The sequence below is a fragment of the Synchiropus splendidus genome, chromosome 11 (genome assembly GCF_027744825.2).
Source record: "Synchiropus splendidus isolate RoL2022-P1 chromosome 11, RoL_Sspl_1.0, whole genome shotgun sequence".
NCBI lineage: Eukaryota > Metazoa > Chordata > Actinopteri > Syngnathiformes > Callionymidae > Synchiropus > Synchiropus splendidus.
Genome location: NC_071344.1, coordinates 13427025 through 13450326, shown reverse-complemented (window position 1 = coordinate 13450326; position 23302 = coordinate 13427025). Strand labels below are relative to the sequence as shown.

General features: G+C 45.6%; 1 protein-coding gene across 3 annotated transcripts in view; it reads left to right on the top strand.

Moving 5' to 3' along the window:
* LOC128767671 (synaptopodin 2-like protein) overlaps positions 1–20015 on the top strand; it is a 28001-nt gene extending 7986 nt beyond the window's left edge. For 2 of the 3 annotated variants that reach the window (XM_053879878.1, XM_053879876.1), the window contains 3 exons: positions 9945–10807; positions 14290–16292; positions 17565–20015. In XM_053879878.1, the coding sequence (XP_053735853.1) occupies positions 10645–10807; positions 14290–16292; positions 17565–18749 (3351 nt within the window). In that variant the 5' untranslated portion in view covers positions 9945–10644 and the 3' untranslated portion in view covers positions 18750–20015. Of the gene's footprint in view, positions 1–5288; positions 5391–9944; positions 10808–14289; positions 16293–17564 lie in introns of those variants that run through there. The other variant, XM_053879877.1, reaches the window with a different exon arrangement.
* The last annotated feature ends 3287 nt before the right edge of the window (positions 20016–23302 follow it).

The following is a 23302-nucleotide window of genomic DNA, read 5'->3' as shown; positions in this document are numbered from 1 at the left end:
TCTGCTGAGTCTGTGACAGTCTGATGACCTGGACTGACAAATGTGCAGCATATTCATCTCAATAACCAACGTAGATGAAGTAAAGCTGCGGCGAGCGAGTGGCTTTCAATGATGTGTTAGCAAGTGTCTCTTAAATAAAATACAAAACCTGCACAGAAAAGCTGGAAATCTGACTGACACGCCCCCTGCAAAGCTCTGACTCCATCACACGCTCATGCCAGACTGCGGTTGTTACTTTGGGATCAGATGCTCATGCCATCTTCAGGAGTGTAAATACTTGGCTGCAGGAATGCTGCTCACCAGCGCCATCTTTGGCGCCCAGTTTTCATCCCCTGGTGAATTCAGATCAGATGGTTTGTGGCACAACTCCTGCCCTGTGTCTGCAGCCGAGGCAGTTGCCATTGGAATGAGACAACAAACACAGGCCAGGAGGTTCTGTTTTCACTGCTGTGTCTCAGTCTGCATGTGTGTGTGTGTGTGTCCACCCGACTAGTTGAAGGATTGCGACTGGATTGTGATATTTTTAGGAAATGTCGATCATGGCTAAAGGGAGGCGGAGTCGCTTCAGTTTCGGTGGTTGGTCTGTGAGTTGCTGAGAGCGACAGCAGCGTGCTGCGTTCAGGAGGACTTTGTAGTTGAAACCACCTTCACCCGAGACCGAGACCAAGACCAGGAAACAGAATACAGAACAAACTACTATTACAACCAATGAAAGCATCTCAGTTCTTGGTTTGTTTTGAAGGGCTGTCGTTTCTTGCTAAATGTGACCAGCTTGGTCTTGGTCTTGCTGCTCAGTCTGCAGCCCTTGGTTTCGGACCTGGTCTCGGTGTGCAGAGGTCTTGCTGTGGACTCTCTCACCACTCGCCAGGTGGTCTGGGCTACAACTTCATTGTCGTGGGGTTGCTGGGGGCGTGCCAACCCGGGAACATGGACGTTTCCACGTCACTTGAATACAGACAACCTACCAACAGCCAGTTAAAAATGAGCCTTAAATGTAGGGCAATAATAGCAGGTGGAAGTGAGCTGCTTGGCGCGGGGCTGTGCCTGCTGAGTGCTTTCCTGGTTGTTATAATGAGCATTATGGAACTCAATCGTTTAAAGCCTGTTCCGACTCCCTGAGACTGAATATCGCCCTGAACATCATCTACTCTGTAGTGGAGTTTTGAGGCCATGCGTGGCCTGTTCGTCGGTTCGTTGACCTAGCGTAGCGACAATAGATTGAAAGCCAACTTCCTGTGTTTGTTTGTTTTGGCCTAAAGGGCCTTGTGAACACTAATGAGTGTGATTTTCGACAGGAAAGGAGCAAAAAAAGTGCAGCATTTAAACATTACAAATCAGAACCAGATGATTTGTTCGCGAAGGAAACTGTGACTAAGCCTCTCAGATTTATTTCCTATTGTCTAGGTCTGCGCTAAATTGGCAGCAGGAAAGAGGTAAAGGTGGGTGAAGTAGTAAAGAGTGTGTGTGACTTCAGACTGGCTGTGGTTTGGGGCCGCCTATCAGAAACAGCCGCTTCGGTGGCGCTGCTGTCCAAGTCTGGCACGTAGAGTTCATAAACCAACACACATAAACAATCAAAGGACTGGAAGACCCGGCCCAGTCTGCGCAGGCAATTTGGACCGCAGGCCGGCCTCACTGCCTCGCTCTGCACTTAGGTTATTTTTAGTTGTTGGAGCGATTGTATTAGCAGATGCCAGGCCTTCATGAGAGCAAATGCTGTGAATGAGCTTAGTGCCGCATCACTTTTGCGTGGCCTGTGTGTCATCAACCCGCAGATGGACACACCCTGACTGATTCATCTGTCTCAGAGCGCGACACCCATTCGACATGGCTTATGAGAAATACGGTTTGCTGAGAGTAAACAGAGGAAGCCCTGCAATGTGAGCGCGCCTGAACCAAATTACAGCCCAGACCTTAAAGGGACAGTAGCTGGTGAAATCATTACTGCTGACTGGAAAAAAAAAAAACAAACAAAATAAAAACAAGACGCATGTTCGAAAAGTGGCCAGTGGAGACCGCAACATGTCACGACTGAAAACACTTGCCTGTATGTGGTGTGGTAAAACACGGCACGACAGAGCAGCAGCATGGACATGTAAACTGGACTGACGCCCTTATTATTTCTGAAAAAAATATTTCCATTAAGCTCAACAGCTCACTCTGTTACGCACCACTGACTACGGTTACACACATTTATGGTCCGCTTACTCTACACGTCCGTTTAAAACAAATGTTGTTCACCAATATATCCACCAGGGGGAGCAGCCCAGGTTCAGAAGTGGATGACAACAACAAAGTCCAGAACCAACATGGCGACTGTGGAGTCAGTGTTGATCATGTAGCTCTTGCACAGAGGAGGAATCAGAGGCAGTGTTGTAGGAGGTGGTGGTCGGTGAGGCCGGTAAATATATGGCCACTGGAGGACGGAGAGTTTCCACCATTGTTATGTCTTCTTCCTGTCTCCTGAGAGCTACATATCAGGGAGTAACAGCAACACTGCCCCCCATGGTTTCCACTGGTACTGCTCCTGTTTGGTCCTACTGCAGGACGTCTAGATAAATAAAGTCCGTATCCGTAGGCTTTGTGGAAACATACTGGAATACAGAGGAAATGCAGGCAGAGCACGGACAGAAGGATCCGTCTGGATCTGGATCTGCAGTTAAGCTTAAATGGGCCCATGGAGTGTTTTGGACTATCAGGAATGGAAGACCAGAGAGATGGTGACATGATGTGTTTATTTTCAAAATGGTGTGAAACCAGTGTTTTCAAATCTCACTTTCGGCACTCTGATTTCCTCACAGTCCAAAAACATACAGAGGTTGACTGACTTGTCCATGACCGTGTGAGTGAATGGTTGTTCGTCTGTGATTGGCTGTTGACCTGGTGCCCAAAGCTGCTGCTCCCCATCTCCTCCATAAGGGAATAAGCAGGAGCAGATGAATGAATGGCTTTCCGACTTCTTCGAGTTCAGTTTTTTTCTACATTCATTTCCAAGAGCTAGAAGCTGAAAATCACAAGCCGTGGTGTCTGGACTGGTTGAGTCATCTGCTTCACATCTTTTACATGGTTAACATTGTTTCTTTAACACCACCGAGACAGTCATTTCAGAGCTGTGGCTTCGTCTATATTTAGCCTTCCTCCAGCTTTACGACGTGTGAGAACTTCATAATACATGTGTGAATCACAAACCCAAACATCAGGGCCGAGGTATTTTTAACACTCGCACGTGTGCGGTGATCGAAGTCGCCCCTGGAATCATTGACAAATATCCAGCGATGGGTTCCTCCTCCTCCTCTCTCTGTTGACACTGCAGCCTTTGACCGTTCCCGTCCTCTGTATCTCATTACATCCAAGAAGACACGCTGAGAGGCCGATCGCTCGGTGTATGATTCCAATCAATTCAGGGCCCCGCCGCAACATGCGCTCTGAGAACCGCCGCCGAGGCAGAGCAGATTGAGCTGACATGAGAGGGAATTCAAACCAGATCACTGGAGAAATTCCCCTTTGTAGCAAAAGCCCCTCTTCTGAAGGAATGTGCGCTTACATTTCCACTCAGATCCCTTCTCTCCCACACACACAGCTGCCCGTCAGAGTGTCACGCCAGCAGCGGCGGCTGCTTCCAGGCTCGGCAGCTAATGGCCGCTCTCCCAGCTGCATGGGGTCTAAAACATATAAACATGTCAAGAAAGTTTGGGTCAGAGAGAGCGCTCCGAAATGGGGCTGCGGTGAAAAAAAAAAACAGTGGTGCATGGCGCTTTTATAAAGTTAGAAACCTCTGAGATGAGAGGAAACGGCATCGCAGGTACAGTGGCGGGAGGCGGGGTGATGAAGGATGAGACTGAAACTTCGTAGCCTCAAGGTGACGGACTGACTTAGCATTTTTGGCACATGTATCTGTCAGCTGCAGAAAAAGGGCTGGAAAGACTTCAAAGAACACAGATGCATAATACGCTTCTTCGTCTTTATGTGAAGTTAGCTTAGCATGTGGCTGAAGAACTGACAGAAGCAAAATACATGTCTAATTGTTTTGTTTTATTTATTTTGTTTGTCGCCAGTGAAGTTCTAGATGGAGAAAGACGAGTATGTTTCGTGTGTAGTTTTAGCGTGAACACTGTCAGAATAAATAAAGCTTCACATTCACCATAGAGAAGCGCTTGTTTCCTTGGCGATTCTGAGAAATATTTCACAAATTAAACAATTGATATAAGATATAAGAGTCACTCAGGTGACTCTCTATTGGCCATCTTCTGAATGGAGCCAGGCACAACACAAAATACTTTTGGCAGCTGAAGAACTATATTCATGCTCCCCTCGCTCGCAAGCTAGTTTTATGCTAAAGTGCGCGACACCATTTTAAATCTTGTTGTTGTAGTTGTGGCAAAGAAGAACTCACTTAACACAAAGCCTATATGTTGCATATATGTAACAGGTGACCGCTCAGAGAGTTTGTGTGTTTGCTCAGACGCATGAAAAGTTTGAGGGAACATTGGTCGTTGCTGGTATTTACTTAAAACCCTTTTTGCTTTTTCCCGTTTTATGGGGTCATGGCAGGTCGGGCCTGATCTCAGGGGACACCCTGGACAGGCCACCATGTTAACACAAATCATGTAAAGACTGACCACCACTCACGTCTATTTACATCCATCTTTCAACTGGAGGAAACCAGAGTGCCCACAAGAAAGCTGCAAATCTGCGGGAATATTTTACACACTTCAATTGCAATTGAACCTTCTTCATGTGAAGCTTGGGACTGTATGGAAAACTGAGTCGCTCTTGCGCGTCACAGGGTCAGAAATGTATGTCATGTTTTCCCTAAATCCCGAGGGACAGAAAAAAGCATTGTCTTTGTCTCTGCAGCAACAGCATTTGATGTCCCAAAAGGATTTAAACAAGATGAGACTCAAATGTATTCTGCAAAAAAGTATCTTCCGGTAGAAACCCATTGTTTTACTTTCAATCTGCATCGACAGCCAACGCAGATTATAGTCCTCATCTGGCTGTTATTCAACAGGATTCCTCTCATTTTGCTTTGTCTCGCCGCTGGAGAAAAGGGGGAGCAGCGGGGCCCCCACTCCGCATCCTCATGTTGAATATGAAAATATATTCTGGTATAATGTGTTCAGTATGCAAGCTTGAAGGAAACCATATGAAAGATCCCAGACAAAGAGCCTTCTGTGTTCCAACTGACCCCCCTCCCGCCCTCATCCTTCGTCTGAGCGAGGGGGGGGGGGGGGGGAGAGGGCAGTGGGAGGTGTGTATGTGCAGTTTCTGGAACTAAAAAGGGGCCGTCCACACTCTGTCTGCCTCATACAGTCAAACCCACTGAAGCACAGGTGAGAGAGGGAGAGAGGAGTATTGCTGCCGTGATGCTGAGGAGTTGTCGTCTGAGGGTAAGACTTGATCTTTGCCTGTCGGAGATGTGGCAGAAAGCTGGAGGGAACTTCAGAGCCGCCGTGTGAGCCGATGACAAACATCTGGGTCGAGTTTTGTTTTTCCCCTGCAGCCTGCAGAGGGCTTTGCCTGGCTGCATGAACGCTGATATCGGCGGGTGTGTGACTTCAGATGAGGCAGTGACCCTGACGCTCGGCTGGAGGCCGTGTTGACTGGCATGTCTGTATCAGAGCTTCCTGTTCACACAGGTGAAGCCCATCAGCTGCTCTGAAGCTCGGCTCTTGTGTCGTCCCTGTAAGAACAGTTTACATGTTCCGATCTTCTGACATCAATCTTTATTTTGGCCCCCATTAATTCCTGTGATGCATTCCAGCTCACAAATGTAATGGTTTTCCTCAGATCCTCCTCCTCCTCCGGATCATTTACGCCCACTGCCCGTGTTTGTCTCTGTGAGTCTGGTCACCTGTGACTCGGCGGCGTCACACACAGAAGCCTCACTGGAGTCTTCATCTGCACAATTTATGATTGTTCGGAGCAGGATTATGGGCCGAGGAGCAGTAAAGGGACCTGTCTGGAGCCATTAGAATGTGAGGTGTCCGTCTGCAGCCAAGACAAGCTCAGGCACGTTCACTGTCGCTGACTCCTCTGCAGTTACCGCTCTGCAATGGCAATTTAGCAGCGGCAGCCGCCGCTAAAATGTAATTGCCGTGTTCCATTAAGGCTGGGATTTCTTTACTGCTGTTGACTTATGTGGTGTGTGCACTGCTTGTTTCGGTTGGCTTCAGAATGACACGGCAAATTGTTGTCGCTCGCTGCCCGGAAAACACAAGACTTTTTTCCAAGTTTGTCAGTGTTTTTAATGGAATTGTTACCCATGTGAACTTTGACAAAAGTTTGAGTTCCTGACATTTAACATCAAAATAAGAAAATTTAAAAGCAAGTTATTGTTAAATTTAGGTCAGGATATTCTGTTTACTGGGCCACGGTCAAGTGTCTGGTGACCTGGTCCTTGGTCAGTGTTGGTCATTTGCAACGTTTTGACTGGTTTGGTGAACTGTCACGAAAACATCATGCAGCAAAGACTTGACGACAAATGTTTAGACGCTTTTGTTACGCAACACTTTTTATTGAAAGTGTTCCACCATAAACAGGAAACCACAAACAGAACCAGGTGAATTTTTACAAACTAGTGAACTCAGCTGAAGCCAAACTAGTGTTTGCTTGGCGACTATTGTCTCATTCAACATGTTGATTTGGTGTTGATCCAAATTTTGATTCAGATGTTTGTGTACTGGTTTAAACGATGGTTCTACACATGTGCAACGTCAAGTGCATGTGCTTTCATAGTGTCTGCTCCTCGTTGACTGAAACTCTGTGAAAAACATTCACATTTTCTATCAAAACAAAACAGGAAAATGTATTCTCTTTGAAGATAAAGTAGATTTGAAAAGTGTGAATTAAATTGTATCCACTTTCAGTCCATTAATCTTTTATATCCTGCATAAACTATAGAAAACAGGACTTAGAAAAGTGTTTATTTATTTCTGAAAAGCAGATGTCAATATCAATCATTAATTGTTGTTAATATCGCACCTTCTGTGAATAAACATCAGGCGCTCATCTTGATCATGTTTCTTTGGTGGAAAATTAAAGTAACAACTGAAAATGTAATCATCAAAATATAAACTGAATCTCAATTTTGTGTCGAACAAACATTCTCTTAAAGGAAAATTTCCTTTACTTTCACATATGTTGCAGGGAACATTTGTTTAGGTTGAACTGTCAAGTTAGTTTGAAGTTACATACTTTTTGAGTCTGATTTGATTTATTATTATTATTATTGTTTTTATATATATTTATTTCAACAACAACAATGGCTTTTCAAAATAGAAAAATTCTGGGGTACATACGGTGAGTCCAAATATTTTGGAAATGCCCATCACTTCATCAAGTCTGAGTCAGTGCTACTTTAACTTCAAAGGGAACACATTTTCCTGTTTTGTTTTAATAGAAAATGTTAATGTTTTTCATATAGTTTCAGTCAATGAGGAGCAGAGACTACGAAAGTACATGCACTTGACATTGGGTGACAAATAAAAATAATATTTTCCTAATATATTTCATCGAAAAATATCATAGCAGTCCAGTGAGTTATATATTTTTACATTAAAGGATAAACTAAAATCTGACTCAGTTCCACTGAAGCATGGGTTTCAGCTTCAGAGGCAGCGTGAGGAATGTTGGGCACCCACCAAATATCCAGCTCTGTGGGGCACATGTGCAGCCCGATGATGGATGGACACCACACCTGATGTCAGAGTCTTTCTGCCCGTAAATTATGACATTGCTGCCATAGTTCCTCAGGCCAGACGGGATGAATGACTGATTACAACTCTGCCGAATACATTTTCTTTTGTGTGTCGACACTTGTGAGACGCGCTCGGATGAGTCCATCCTGTTCTGACAGGAGGATGGATGGCGCCGTGCCTGGGTGGCACAGGTGGGCAGGGTGCCATGCCTTCTGAAGGTCATTGGAGGTTTGATGAAGAAAGAAGAGGGGATGATCTCAGCGCTCAGCTATGGCCGGTAGATACTATCAGGATGCCGACATCAAAGCTGTGTTGAATCACGGGGCGTCCATCTGATTCATCCTGACTAAACATCGCACCGAGATGTGCTGAGCTGGAGTCGCTTTGAAGAAGCTCGCTCGCAGTGCCCGGCTCCAGATGGCACTGAGGAGGAGTCAAAGGGCTTTTGTCTCCACAATGCTTGCTTTGATGGAATCCTGTGGATGGTGATGCAGCGTTTTATTTGACTGGCCTGATGGCGGGTTTTGGCGTCTTGAGATGAGATGCTATTGTCAGGAGCTTCAACAAGAGACGGTTTATTTGTGGCAGAGATGGAGGTACGGAGGTTGTCATGGGGCGTGACTGGACGAGATGAGATCAGATACGAGTCGATCACAGGCAGGGCTTGTGTTGCAGGCACAGTCGGGGGGCGGGGTGAGATGGCTTGGACTCCTGGAGAGGAGACGAGATGTCGGTGGACGTGAAGAGGGAAGGTGTGAACTGAGACTGAACAGGATGATGGGAAACACAGAGAGGAGGAACGATTCCACTGAACTCAAAGTCCAGAAGAACAAGTCTCACGACAATATGGTCTATGGAACGTTTTTCTTCATGAGGCCGCTTGTTTTCTCAGGGTTCACTTCTGACATATATGAGAATTTGGGAAATCATTGCACTTCGGTAATAGTTGATCGTGCAATGACTTGCACATTGAATAAATATGAACATTTTTTCTTTAATGATACAATAAGAAAAACACTGACGGTTGGACAAGTGCATCATCTTTATTTGAGTCAACTGGAGGCCACATCTGCATTATTATTATTATTATTGTTATTGTTGTTGTTATGAATAATGATAATATCATTATTATGAATAAACCCTGCGACATAATTCAGACTAACCATTATAAACTTGCTGTCAAGCAGCTCCCCCGGCCAGTGATCCTACAGGCTCCATAAGGCACTGCAACAGCTGAAGCCCATTTTCCACTTCAGTTTTGTTAAAGCAGTGTCGGTACAACAGGGAACTGTTGTTCAAGGTACCTGCTCAACAATGAGTAGAACTTTAGGCCAAGGTTCCACACATCTACCAGAGACATTTAGTGCTGAGAACATGTGTTTTTCCAACGTTGACTTGTGAATGGAGCTATGAGAGCTTCGGTTGCCAAATTGGGAGCATAGTCTTTGATGATGTTGACTGTAAGTCGAACACTTATGGTGCCTTCCATTTACTGTGCAACTCAGAATAATGTCACGGTTGAGTTCAACACGTTCCAATCGTCTAAGTCGGAGAGCAAGACTTCATTCTTACAACATTTTTACTTCCTGTTTACACGCGAGGATGTCATCCTGGATTGGAAAATCTGTTCCTGATGATCAGTTTTAGACCCATAGTCAGTTTCCATCCAGTATTTTTAGAGACTGACGTGTGTGTTGTTTACATGTGTAATTCTCTCATGAGAAGGAAATGTGCTTTGGAGAGCAACAGAAGACCCCAGCCGAACTGAAGTGGCATCTCCCAACAAGTGACGTCGGCAGTAAAGATGCACGTGTCCTGCATCTCTGCTGGAATTTCACATTGACAAAACGGACGTCAGAGTTTGGGTCTTTGGCGAGGAAGTGAGATGCTCACGATCCGGTGACTCCCTCAACACATTGTGTGAACACGTTCAAGCCTCCTCCCTCGCTGGCCCAGACTTTCATCCTGATGTCTTCTGGCTTTCTTCCCCCCTTTTAATCTGGCAGTTCAAAGTGGGCCGTGTGATCTTGATCTGTAAAGAGAGGAGAAGGCGCTACACATGAATTCAGATCTGTCTTTTTGAAGTTCCTCTGAGTTAATTAGAGTCTCAGACACATCAGAAAAGTGATACGACGTTATGGGACACGCGTTTTACAGCCTTTGAAGATGCTCTCTTGATGACTGACTTGTTTTCATGTCTATCGCTGTTTATTTAATAGCTGTATTCTCTGTTCTTTACTACAGGTGCTTCTTGACAGGATGTGGGATCAGATAAAGTAGCGAAACCTTCCCCCTGCAGCTGAGACTGACTCCGCCAAACTAAAACATTTGGGTTTCACACTCAGCAAATACTGAAAAAGTGGTGAAAAAGAACATTTTTTGAGCTCAGTCGTAGAACAATGGCTGAGCGGCTTCGTTAACAACACAAAGCTTTCTCTTGTCGTTGTTTGCCGTCGGGACCTCTATGATGACACACTCGACCTGAGTCCAAGCAAGCTCACGCAACAGGAAGTCGACTTCTAAACTGCTCCCTCACGGAGGAGTTATGATCTTCAAGATAAGCGGCAGGTCTTTTCGTCTGGAAGCAAAATAGTCCGTCGACTGGAGACTGGAGAACTGCCGACCAAAATAGAAGAAGGGGACGTCTGAGAAAGGAACAGTTGAGACGACTCGGCTGGATCGGTTTTGTGGCAGTGCTCCAAGAGAGCTCATCCAGAGAAGAAGACAGCCCTTCTGGGAGGTCCTCCTCGTCACAGGGCTATTACAAGAGCAAAGGAAGAGCAGTCTTCCACAGGCGACACAAAACTGCTGGAATGATTGGCGCGACGCTCGGGAAACACCCCGTCTTCAGTCGGTGAGGACGAGACCTTTTTACCGAGCCAAGAGTCAGAGTGGAAGGAAGCAGGAGCATTTGGGGTGAACCCTCACCAGAGCAACGCTGGAGATGGAAAAGCCCCACGTGTCAATCAAGAGAGGGGTGAGCTGGAGTCCAGGAGGAGGGAGCAAAGCTCTGCAGGCAGCAGGAGGCTCGCACACCAGTGGATCACAGACCACGGCAGCATGGGAAAAGACAGAGCCAAACAAGGAACAGATGAGCCGGAAAACAAGTGAGTGTTTGTTTATCCGGCGTTTCACAGCGTCTTTTGGGAGATGCTGCAGCGACATGGGGAGTTGGTGAAATCAGAGAACGGGGGTCACAGAGTGACTGTGTGCAGGGATGTACCTCACTTTACTATAAAGATATGAAAGATCTCTCTGTTGCATGCATGTCAGGAGTGAATGGGTTCGGTGGCTGTGCAGCAAAAACATCTCAACTCAGTCTCCACTCAGATCAGGAGTGGCAGTTCACTTCACCTATGGCCTCATCCGCCCCTCACCTGACTCTGGTCCGCTTTGTTTGGAGCAGACACGTTTTTCTGTAGCAAATAATGCTGCATGTTAAAATGAATAAACAAGATGAATGCATTAAAAGTAGCGGTGGGAAAATCAATGTAAGTAATTGGAGCTTTATAAGTAATGAATCGAGATGAATTGTATTTTAATATTGGACACCGGAATGATCACGTTTGAGATGAAGCCGTGCACATGAGCCTAAACATTAAGGTGGAAGTGCTCCAGTGATGGGAAAACTTCCAACTGCATGAAGTGCACTGGGCACTGAGAGGTTTTTATCCTTATTTTTAAGCTTGAATTCTTCGTCCATCGTCTCATTTAGTCTCCCTCACCATGGGTGTTTTGGTGCTGACATTGCGTTCCATAATGTGTTGCACCTGGAATTGCTGCGCTAAAAATGTGGAAGAAAGTTTATACGCGATAAATGTTTGTAATTTGGATCAATAATTTATGTTTACAATTCATTAAAATTAACAAAGTTAACCAGTGAAAAAGTCTGTGGGCTATTGAGAAGGAAAAGGCACGAAGAGAAAAGAAAAATATTTTATGAAGGAAATTGAGCTCTAAATTTGAGAATGTGTAAAAGAAAGAAAAGAAAAAAAGTGTAGTTTTAAAAATAAAAATCGATAAATGTACAGAAATAAAAAGTAGCATATCTTTAATACATTTATGTTTTATTTAAATAAAATATATAAAAAAAACAAAAATATATGTGACTAAGTTCAGTTATAATAACATGAGAAAACATACAGCTAAATGAGCAATTTTTACCTTCACATATCAAAATTGCAAAACATTGATGTCTTTGCTCTCCTTTGAACACTGAAAAGCAACGCAAAAGTTGCTCCCTAGATGTTTTGGGACCTAAAATATGAACCTTTATTGGTGGTATAAAGTGGAACTCCTCCAGTCAACATGTCATTTGATTCATATTTTGGTTCTGTCACTCACAAATGCAGAAAGCTTTGAAGGGAACTATAAAGCAGCTCTCTGCGTAACTGGAAACACTATAAAACTGCGTGGAACATCTGTTTTCATGCCGAAATATAACAGATATAGAACAGCTGGTTATGAATGGGAGCGTTTCCAGAACGGCTCTGCTCGAATGACTGTAACGTTTGATTGTGAGGCGCACAGTTCTTTCCTGTTTCAAATGAAATATGGAGCCCTTTAAAGTGCACATCTATGGCGTTGAGCGTAACAATATCGGCTTAGTTTCCACCTCTGCTCCGGTCTCCTAAATACCCCATGGGATTCACTGAGGGTTTAGGTCACATTCAGAGCCCAGGAACTCGGTTAATCCCTGTCTCTCCATGCTGGTTGACACATCACCCGTGGGGCCGCTGCAGCCATGCTGCTCACCCCACAAGCATCATCCTCAGAAAGATAACATCCGACTGGGTAATCTGACCTTTGATACCCAAATGCGGGCCTGACCCACTGATTTAAATCCCCTGTCTGTGGGGGAGTTTAATGTCTGGTCTGATCCCTGCGAGGACGAGGGGAAGCTAGTGATGATAGGAGACAGGCCGCGCTGGCGAGGAGACGCACCAGCTCTCAGCGCTGAGTTGGGTCTCAGCTGCAGCAGAGGACATTCCTATCCTGCCCTTGCTGCTCCGCGCTCTGAGGGTTCAAAGAGGGCAGGCGCTTGGGGACGCCGCACAATAAACACACACTTGGTGACACCCTGACAGGCACAGAGGGCAGCAGAGGAGCTGCCCAGATCTAATCCATACTCATAAAGAGGAGTATCTCCAGGTCAGACACTTTCCTCCCATCACGGGACATTAGACGGAGATAAGCCGCTCGATATCTCCCATTGACTGGATGCTCCTCGCCGAGTGTTGCGCAGACGGCGCAGTGCGACGTCGATAGTTGCTCTTGTCTCAGAGGCGCGCTGACTTTAATAAATGGTGAAAAGAGAAGTGCAGATTGGAGAGTGAACTAGAGCTGGTTCCTCCCTCCCTCCCTCCCTCCCTCTCTGCGGACTGGCCTGAGAAAAAGAAATCGGATCCTGAGTCGGGCTGCAGAGAGGGGTGTGTGTCAGGCCGTCCGAAGCAGCTCAATTGAAAACGCTTGTGGAAGCACAACAAGACAGAGGAGCTCTCGCACTGAGTCGGGCAAGGTAGGACACCAGAGGGAATGATCCCGGCACCCACATACGGAAGCGTTCATTGCTGGGTTAAGGTTTTGGTTTCATGTCCTCTTTATACCAAGGTATGGCGTGTGGATGAAGGAGAAATGATATGGGGGTTTGAAGTTTGAGTGAAGTGATCCCGAGACAAATTTTCTAACTGATAAACTTGTTTTTTTCTTACATTCTAGTGAGCTGATTTATGTTTTCTGGAACATGTGCTTTGACTATTTTGGTCACGATATCAGTGTCTGCTGTGATTTGCACCTGTATGTTACCTGACTCTGACTCCTCAGGGGGGTGGAGGGGTGGGGGAGGCAATTAAACTGAGAACTCCTCGTCCTTTCATTTCCCTCTTCACTGCATCATTTCTCGCAGGGAAAGTGAAACGCCGTTTGATACCTCTTTCCATGACTGAAAAATAACTTTTATTTCTCATTAGACTGTATCAGGCTTTTAATTTTAAAGGGTTGCGACGGCTGTCAAAGTGGCTGTTGCAGGAGAGAAATGCAGGGCGTCTTGTCGGACTTGTGAAAAGGCGAGACTGCTGAGACTCGGTGGAAGCAAAGCGAGGAGTCCTCTTGGCGCTGGAGGAATGCTCAGGGAGGGACTGACTTGCAGATGGCAGAGGAAATAGCTCGGCTGCCTGGAATGGCGCTACTAAGCTCAAAAAACAAACCACAAACTTCACTGTAGACCTACTTAATCACACAATTCACAAGTGATCAGCAAGATGCTTAGACCAGTGTTTTCCACCAATGTTTCTTTTGGTTCCTTCTCTGACCTAGATTTTCTTTACGCCTCGACTGTTGTTGAAAGGTTTTTCCATCATTCCCTGCTAATTCTCTAGTGGAGAATGGTCAACAAACTTTAGTTAGCTCTCCTTTTTTTGCTTGAACTAAATTTAATAGCACTTTTGCTCGATAAACACTGAAGAATGGATGTAGTTTTCCTTTAGATGTCATGTTATTCAATGCATCCCACACATATGCCTTGGTTTGTCAGACGGAAGGGTCTAGAAGGGCATCTACTGACCATGATCTGTTTTCTATTTTGCTCCAGACCTGTCCAGAAGCGCCAGTTTATCAGAGAAGGAGCTGACGGAGGCCAGAGAAAGAAGTCAGATCATCGCTGCGCAACTCACCGTTCCTTCAAACTCAAGGTCTAGAGGGGTGCAGCTCTTCAACCGGCGCAAGCAGCGAGTCAACGCCTTCACTCTAGAAAGCTGTGGTGAGGGTTCCGCGGGAGATGGACCGGAGAATGTGAACCAAACGTCCAACAAGCCAACATGGGCAGAGAGAAGTCGTGAAGACAGAGACAGAGAGCAGAACTATAAAAATAGCCCCATCAAAGTACCAGGAAGGAAACCAAGGAATCAGATCGGTGATATAATGGAGGAACCGAGTCATCAGTGCCCAAAGGAGGATATTGTGGAAAGCAACCCAGTGGAGAAAGGTTTTCTTCCTGTGGTTGATAGAGAAGTGGAAGAGGCTCCAGATGAGATCGAAAGTGAATTCCAAGAGACTTTTGCCTCTGGAACTGGCATTGATCCAGATGTGGCGAAACGGTCCACCAGGGAGGATGAGACAAGTGAAGGTCGTGTGGAGCCTGCGAAGCTTTCGAATGGATGCCATGGCAACAGTGGAAGTGGCAGTGCGTCTGTTGCGCCGTCCAAGCAGCCAGTCAGTATCATCAATCGAACTGCAAGGCCGTTTTTCTCGCCACCGACGGTCCAGTCTCAGGAGCCTGTCAGCCCCGTGACAGAGATCCCTCCTCCTCCTTCATATTCCATGCCTCCGCTACCTGCGTTCGCTGCTTCCCCACCTGTTGCTTCCTCCTCCCCACCACCTTCTCCGTCTTACCCGACTCCTTCTTTACCGGTCTTTACCAACCAACCGCCGCAGCAATACTACGCCAGCCCTCCTCCGACATCAAGCGCTCCTGAATCTCCCAGAGCGAGCCAGTTTGAAATCACCCTCTCATCCTTGCCTCCCATGCCTCATTACGGCCCTCCCACGGCTCCCAAGCCTTCCACTTTTGTTCCTCAGCCATTTGGGCAAAGGCCAACAGCGCCGGTTAAAACAGGAATCCTTGAAGAAAGTGCGGCCAAAAGATCCACAAAAAAGTCAATGTTTACATTCAAGGAGAAGCCAGTTGTAGCACCAAACCCTGAGTTGCTGTCTTTGGTTCAAGGGGTGGATGAAAGGAAGAAACAGTCGCATCACTCGGTGCCGGACCCCTCACATGAAGAGGAGCTGCTTGCTTTGGGGGCGGAGGCTTCAAACTTCCTCAATAAGGAGCGAGAGAAAGCTGAGGAGGCAAAGGCTCCGGAGTGGGCCTCCTGCCTCAAGAGCTCCAGGACCCGTCCGAGGGCCGAGCATAAGCCAGAACAGACCCTCAGTAATGTGTCAGGGAAGGGAGCCGAACTGTTTGCCAAGCGCCAGTCGAGGATGGAGCGATACGTCGTAGAGAATCCAAACGCAGGTCTCCACAACAGGTCTCCCTCCCCGACCATGTCTCTGCCGCCATCGTGGGTTTACCCGTCTAATATGCCTGGCCGGGTGAAGGCGATTGCTAAGAACTCCGAGATGAGCGCTCAGCTCGCTCAAAACATAAAGTCACAGCAAAGCACCAAGCAAAAACCCAGGCAAAGGGCCCCATCTCAGGAACCCATTCAAGAGCCGCCTGCGCTGGAAAATGGTTGCACCAAGATTGAAATGGACTTGTCGAGGCACCGGCCGTATCAGATCAATTCTTCTCTCTTCATCCTGAACCCAGTGAAGGATCCCATATCGACCCTACCCCGGGGAGCCCCACAAGCAAAGAACCTGATGCCAGCCCAGACCCTCCCCAGACAGTCGTCCTTGCCTAGCAACACTCTCCCACTCTTCAGGTCCCAGTGTATGTCCCCAACAAGAAGTGATACCTGTCCCTCAAGTCAAGCCAGTGAGCAGCAGCAGCCGGCCAAGTCGGCCTTCTCTGCTGATCGTGTGCGCCCTCCCAGGTCAGGGGTCCAGGTGCCCAGGCCAACGTTTTCAGCCAAAAAAGCTGGAATTGAAGCACAGGTGTGGAGACCATTACATTACTACTTCTGAATCATCTGCAGTGGCACCTTTTCTCTCTTGCTAACCACTTTGATTCTGCCTCTTCTAACGTTGACCTTCTCTTCAGTGTTGAAGACATGAGGCAGTTAAAAAGCTCATGTCTGGTTAGATAAATGCTACTGGGTGGAGTTTTTTTGGTTGTTTTTTGGACTTCAAATTATGCCTTTCACCTCTCACTTTCAACATCAAGCAGTAAAAACATGACCTCACCAACATCGCAAGAGAGCTTAGACCTTTCTGAACAGTCTTATACAAATGCTTGGTTATAGATGGCTTGATATTTGCAAGGAAAATATTGTGTGATCATTAATGTGAACACAATCCTCAATGAAAAGTAAGATATCGATTACTTCTAAGCAGAAAATATATTGAAATATTATCTATAGCTGAGCTTTTAGTGAGGCTTTTAGATTTGCGGCTCCTTCAGATAAACGCGGCTCAGTTGCATGCTGCTTTTGGAATCATTTTAACTGCTTTAATTTAACCTTGCACTACTCCATCACTTCATCTGAACTTCCACCTCACATGTCTCTGTCCTCTTTCCCTGTCTGATTTTGTTCTCCTGTCTGAATAAAGCTGCTCCTTCACTCTGCTGTCTCCTTCCCTTCTTTGTTTCATGTTACCATAAGTCCCTTTTTTATCCCTCCTTTCCCAGTTCTCCCTCATGACTTTCCACCTAATTCACTCAGTGACTTAAATAAAAGGGCTTCCTTCTGGTTTATCCATTTGCGCTCCTCTGTGTCAGGTATGGATGACCTCTCATATTTCACGACTACCTCCAATGGTAATGTGCTCCGACAACCTAATATTGTTGCTCTGTAGGAGCTCAGACCTTTGACTCCTTTGATAACTTCAATGCTTTTTTTTCTTTTTAGTCTGCACAAGTCAGTGTATTTTCACACCCCATGTAGCAATGTTTGTGCTCCGTCAGTGATTATGCAAGTTGGAGTGCTGCCTCTGCATCAGCAGAGTAACTTTATATCCTTGCAAAGGTTACTCACCTTGGACAGCCAGATGGCGGTAACTGGAGATAGACACATAAGTCCAGACTTGTTTGTGCTTGTGGCTTGTTATGTTGCAGAAACATAAACAGAGGATGGAAATACACCTCTTTTTTCCTCATAAAGATGGAAAAACTGCAAAGCTCAGATGGCAGTTTCACGCCAACGTGTCCCATAAGTTCAACACAGATCATCGTATGATTAAAATAATGTTGTTTGTCGTTGCCAACAGACACATCCGGAGTCTTTGCCAGATGACATCCAAACTGAGACGCCAGCCGCCAGGACGCCCAGCCTCGTGAGACGCTTCAGCAGCCCAGGCTTGGCTTCATCCACGTGGTCTTGCAGCCTGAAAACAAACCCCTCCAGCAACGTCGGCAGTCGCTCAGTCACGTCACCTGTTTGTTCACCCTGGAGCCCAAGATCCATGTCACCCGTCGGCAGTCAGAAATCTACGTCCACTTGCCGCTCCAGCCAGGCTGCGATGACCTCTCCACCTTGGGGTTCAAGATGTCAATCACCCGTTAATCCTGCATCTACCACTAGTTTTTCCTCCCTGTGGGGACCAAGGTGCCAATCCCCGGCGGTTAACCAGCACAGCCATTCATCAACCTTCTCTAGCACATCTCCAACAGCATCTCCCGCCTCTCCTCCATGGGGAACCCGATGCCCACCATCCACACAAGGCCAGAATTCCCAACTCTCTGCGTCTACTACCAAGTCACCCCAGAACTCCACAGCTTCCCCTATGTCTCCTCCGTGGATGTCAAGATGCCAGTCACCAATGGCCAACCAGAACAGCCATACATCCCCTGATGTTTCTGTCTCGTCGCTCCGACGTTCCCAAACGCCCACAGCCGTATCTCCGGTCACTCCACCTTGGGGTTCACGCTCCCAATCTCCTGCACTTTTTCATTCAAGTCTGTCCTTCCCGGCGACAAAACCCCTGCACACATCTGCCAGCAGCTCACCTGCACCCAGAGACTGCATGTCCCCGGGGGCCAGTAGTCAAGACTCCAAGACCAGCCATCGCATCCTGGCCAAGAACATCATTAACGCAGCCAAGCGAAAGAACAGTCCCTCCCCAGGTGCCTTAAGCAGTCACAGCCTCCCCATGTCACCTGTCGGGAACTCACCCCATGGCTTCGACTCCCACAAGCCACCTATGAGCCCCTTCCCAGTCCGGCAGTTGGGAGCCCAGTCCCCAACCTTCACCAGCCCCCCACCCACCCCCACACAAAGGCTTTGCTCTCCTGTAAGGCTGTATAACACACGCTCGCTCACCGACTCTGATGCCTCCGTGGAGTCTGAGGACTCAGGTCTCCGCTCCCCGGGATTACACTCCTACAACACTTGCCCTCGCGGCTGGGGCGGCAGCCTGCGGGTCAAGAGAAGCACCATTTCCACTGACCTATAAGAGCACTTGCTGAGTTGAAGCCTATGTTTTACACGGTGACGTGACAAGAACAAGCTTGACACAAGCCTGATTTGATGGCTCGTGCGCTTAACCTGACGCAATAACGCAATGCAGTTTAGCCAAAGATTGTAGTCTGAGAAATTTCAAGGATGAAGAAGGGTACGTGTATTGATATTCTCTATGGACTGTGCTGTACGTGGAGTCAAGCTTCTCCGTGATTCAGCTGCTTGTATATCACTACAGTGCAAAATGGTCCTATGATGTACCCTGAGCTGTAACAAGCATGTCATAACAGCAGTGGAACACATTATGCAAATCGCCCCAGTCACTTTACTACAACGTATTTACTGAATGTGTCGTCATGTATCCACATTGGCCTAAATGAATGTAAATGAAAACAGTCATTCGAGATTAAGAAATAATCCACGACATTCCAGTGTTGAGGTGTTGCCTGCCTCCTCTGTCCGTCGATGTTGACTTATCCTGCTTGTGTTTATAAGCCTCACTGTTTTCAAAACATTTCAGACCTTAAACCATAGTCCATAACTCTGCCTCTTTAAGACAGGAAACGGGATCCTGCAGTTCATGTTGACAACACTATTAACTGGAAAAATGTTTATAAAGACTTCATATTCATTCCGACCATTTCTTCTCTCCTCTTCAGTTACAAGGCATTACCTTTAGAGATTTGTGAAGCAGCTGCGTTTTCATATCCAGATGACCAGCTGAGGTGTTTGGAGAAGAAACTATGCATCTAAGGAGAAACAGAATGCTTAACTTCCTATAAAAGAAGGTTTTCCTCTCACAGTATATACAGTGTTTGCACTACTTTTCTCATGTTGCCAAATTGCTTTGTATTAAACTCTATTTTCACAAGGGTATTATTAATAAAAAAATGTACAGTTGAGATGAGGTTGTGACTTGAAATATTTCCTGCTGCACAAAGCACATCTGCATATATATTTTTCTGAGTGACAGGAACACCTGCTGCATTAGAAGCTGCCTCCTTCGCCAGCCTGTCTCGACCATGGTGTTGGCCTGAGACTGAACCCTTCGGAACTCTGGATCGTGGCGTGGTGGGGTTTTGGAAATCAAAGAACTCATCCGTTTTTTGTTCATTAATGCATACAATACAAAAATGTTACTTTTGGTTCTGTCCAAAACAGATAGAGAGTCGAGTCAGGTCACCATCTTAGAAGAATGTGAAGAAAAATGGGGCACAGAAAAGGGAAAAGAAAAGAGGGGACAACAGTACTGAATACATACTGACACACATTAGTTATATTTCAAGATTCTGAATGAAAAATACACATGTCAGATGGGTATATTATATTTAGAGTTGCGCCCCTTAGTGCTGTCAGTGCTACTTAGTGGAGGACTCTGATTTCAACTGATCCTTAAATATCCCCTCAGTGTCTTCAACATATGTTGGTAATGATACAATATGTGGAGCAGCTCACTTTGCACTGGGGTTTTAAGAGGTTTAATTCTGCAGCCACCAAACAAGTAAACAATTTTGAAATTTCACCCTTTTAGAGGGCTTAAATAAGCTGGTGTAAAATGTTTCATTTTAAGATTTTCTTTTTCTGTTGTGAAAACTATGCCATGGTTTCTATGTTCTGTCTACATAATATTATTCTATTCGTTTTTATTAACCCTTTACAGACCTGTATATACATGGAGCTGTCTATCGAAAAAAAAGAAAGAAAAAAAGGCTCATTTCAAGCACTTGAGAAATATTTCTGGCCGGAATATTTCTTAACTCTCTTTCACTTTCAAAACTCTGGATTTTTATGAAGTTCTTCAACCTTTATTCTGAACTCCTTAAAGGCCAATTCATTGATCAAAAACAGACCTAAAACCAGTGGCATCTCACATTCACAGATGTCTGCGGTTTGAAAGGGGGAAAAGAGAGCACCATCTAGTGGAGGGGTATAAAACTCCACAACTGAGTGACAAGCTGATATTAAACATTTTAGTGCATAAAATTAAATGAAAAATATGGGAACATTTTGTGGCATTGTGAAAGTTTTCTTCTGTAGTTTTACTCATCTTATTCAGAAGTTCACAAATTGAATGTATTGAATTGGTTGAAGACTAAATCAAATTCGCAAACATCTTCACAGACAGACAAGGAAATGGTTTGAAGCATCTATTGATTTGCATTGCCACTGCGTAGGTTGTCCAAACGTTGCTGGCTGCTTTTTATTTGTAATTTTTTTCTTGGGGAACGATTACAAGCCACAGGCAGCATTTTATGGCGGATGATTCTGGCCAGATGAAATGGAATAAGGGGCTGTAAACGGCATGAAACAGGTTGCTCGAGTCCTGAACTCCAGGTCCTCGCCCTCATGAACTTCACCACCTCTGACCAGCAAGCAACTGCTCCTGCAGCCCAGGTCAGTCCAACCAGAAACCAGTCAAGCACCAAGAAACCTGATGATTTAATGGCTGAAGGTTTCTGCTCGGGGTCAGTGGAGAAATTCTTGTTAATGTGGTCCAATTCCAGAGGAGTCAAGTCACACGAGAGCATTGCTGTGTTAGAGGCTGCAGGTCAAACTGCCATCTGGGCCAAAACAAAATCAACTGAGCAAGTAAAACGGCTCAGTTTTCCTGCAGAGCTTGGATAACATCTTCCTGCCTCATAACACAGCACTAGATTTATCCACTTCATTTCCAATATGGGCCGCCTGCTTTTCTGCCTCAGATAAGGTAGAGATAAGGTGAGAGATAAGAGGATCAGAGAGCATGTGGTGGGAGAAGTCCACATAGTTTCAGCCTGACATTCAGTTTTGGTTTTGAAGTCTGTTTAGAAAATAACCTCCGTTTCCCCACAGCTTCTATCTATGGGCTGGAAACCGTTCCTGGTTGCACCCCAACACCTGAACCGCCTTTAAAGATTGTATTCAGCACTCTCTCCAGGCCCGACAGTCAGTCGCTAAATGTGTTAACACATACACTGAAAAACACTAAAAAACTTAAATTGCATATTAGAAAAAGAACACTTATTGGTGTTAATCTGGCACCTGCTGCTAATTTCCTTGCTTACCTGACAACACCCTTTTTAACTGGCAGCCAGTTTCTCTGACTCTGCAACATGGTGAGCCGTTCCAAAGTGACCGAAACCCTCCAGCAGCATGTTGTCCAGCTGAAGGCCAAAGGGATGACCCTCAGGTCGGTCGTTCCAAATCTGTGATTTCAAGATTATTGCATCTTTACAACATCACAAACTCATTCAAGTCCCTCAAGAAGGCTGGTCGTCCAGGAAAGACAAATGCAAGAGAGGACAGAATGATGCGGAGGATGTCAATGGGCCATCGCCAGTTCAGCGCTGAACACGGTAAAAATCTGTCTGGTCTCGACGTTTAAGAGCCCACTCTGCAGTGACCAAACCTCTCACTAGCAGAAAGAATCAAAAGGCTGGACTAACCTTTGCTGAGGAGCATGTTGTGTGGACAGAGGCGAATTGGACCAAAGTTCACTTCAGTGATGAAAGTAAGTTGAATTTGTTTGGGTCTGATGGGAAACATGGTGGAGGAGGAAGTGTCATGGTTTGGGGCACGTTTTCTGCTGCAGGAGTTGGGCCTCTCATACAGTTACATGGCCGAGTAAATGCAAATGTTTACAAGAACCTTCCTCTCCTGCGTTCATCACCCAATGAGCCGGCAGTGTTTATGCAGGACAATGCTCCCTGTCACACAGCAAAACAGGTGGAACAGTAAAATAATGAAATGGCCTGCCCAGAGTCCTGATCTGAACCCAATAGAGAACCTCTGGAAAATCCTTGGTGACAACGTTATGGCCAAGAAACCCACTACAGTCACTGAACTGTGGAAAAGACTGGAAGAAGAGTGGACCCATATCACACCAGAGCAGTGTGAGAGACGAGTGATGTCCTGTGGCCGCAGATGTGCTGAAGTCATTCAAAGCAAAGTGTGTACACTTCCTATTAATTGCTGACTGTTGTAACCTTCAGAAAACTTTTGTTATCATTTTCCATGCTGTGATCATTGTGTTTTCTTCTAAACAACGTTTTTTATTCAAATGCCTTGATTGTTTTGGAAGAAAAAACTGTTTTACTTGCAGGGTACAGCCATAATAATAATAAAAAAAGATATTTCAACTGTTGAGGAGTGTAGATGACTTCATTCCAGAAAAAAACAGTTCTTTATAAATTGTTCTCTAATTTTGATCATTGCATTTTCTTCTAAACGTTTTTTGTTCAAATGCCTTGATTATTTTGTAAAAAAAAAAACATGTTTTACTTGCATGGTACAGCCATAATAAAAAAAATATTTCAACAACATCAATAACAACAACAAATAATAAAGTGTTTTTTTTCACCAAGTTTAAAAAAGGGAAAATGTTCAATAAGAAAATGAATGGATCATGATGTTGAGTGGCAATTCCATTCCAACGCATGAACTGCAGCTTGTTTACCTGGAAGCTGGTCAAACATGTGACGTCACTCAATGACCTTTGGTGACTGGTGACGGATGAACCCTGTTTTGTTTTTTTACATTACAGTCTGGTATCATAATGGCAAATCAGCC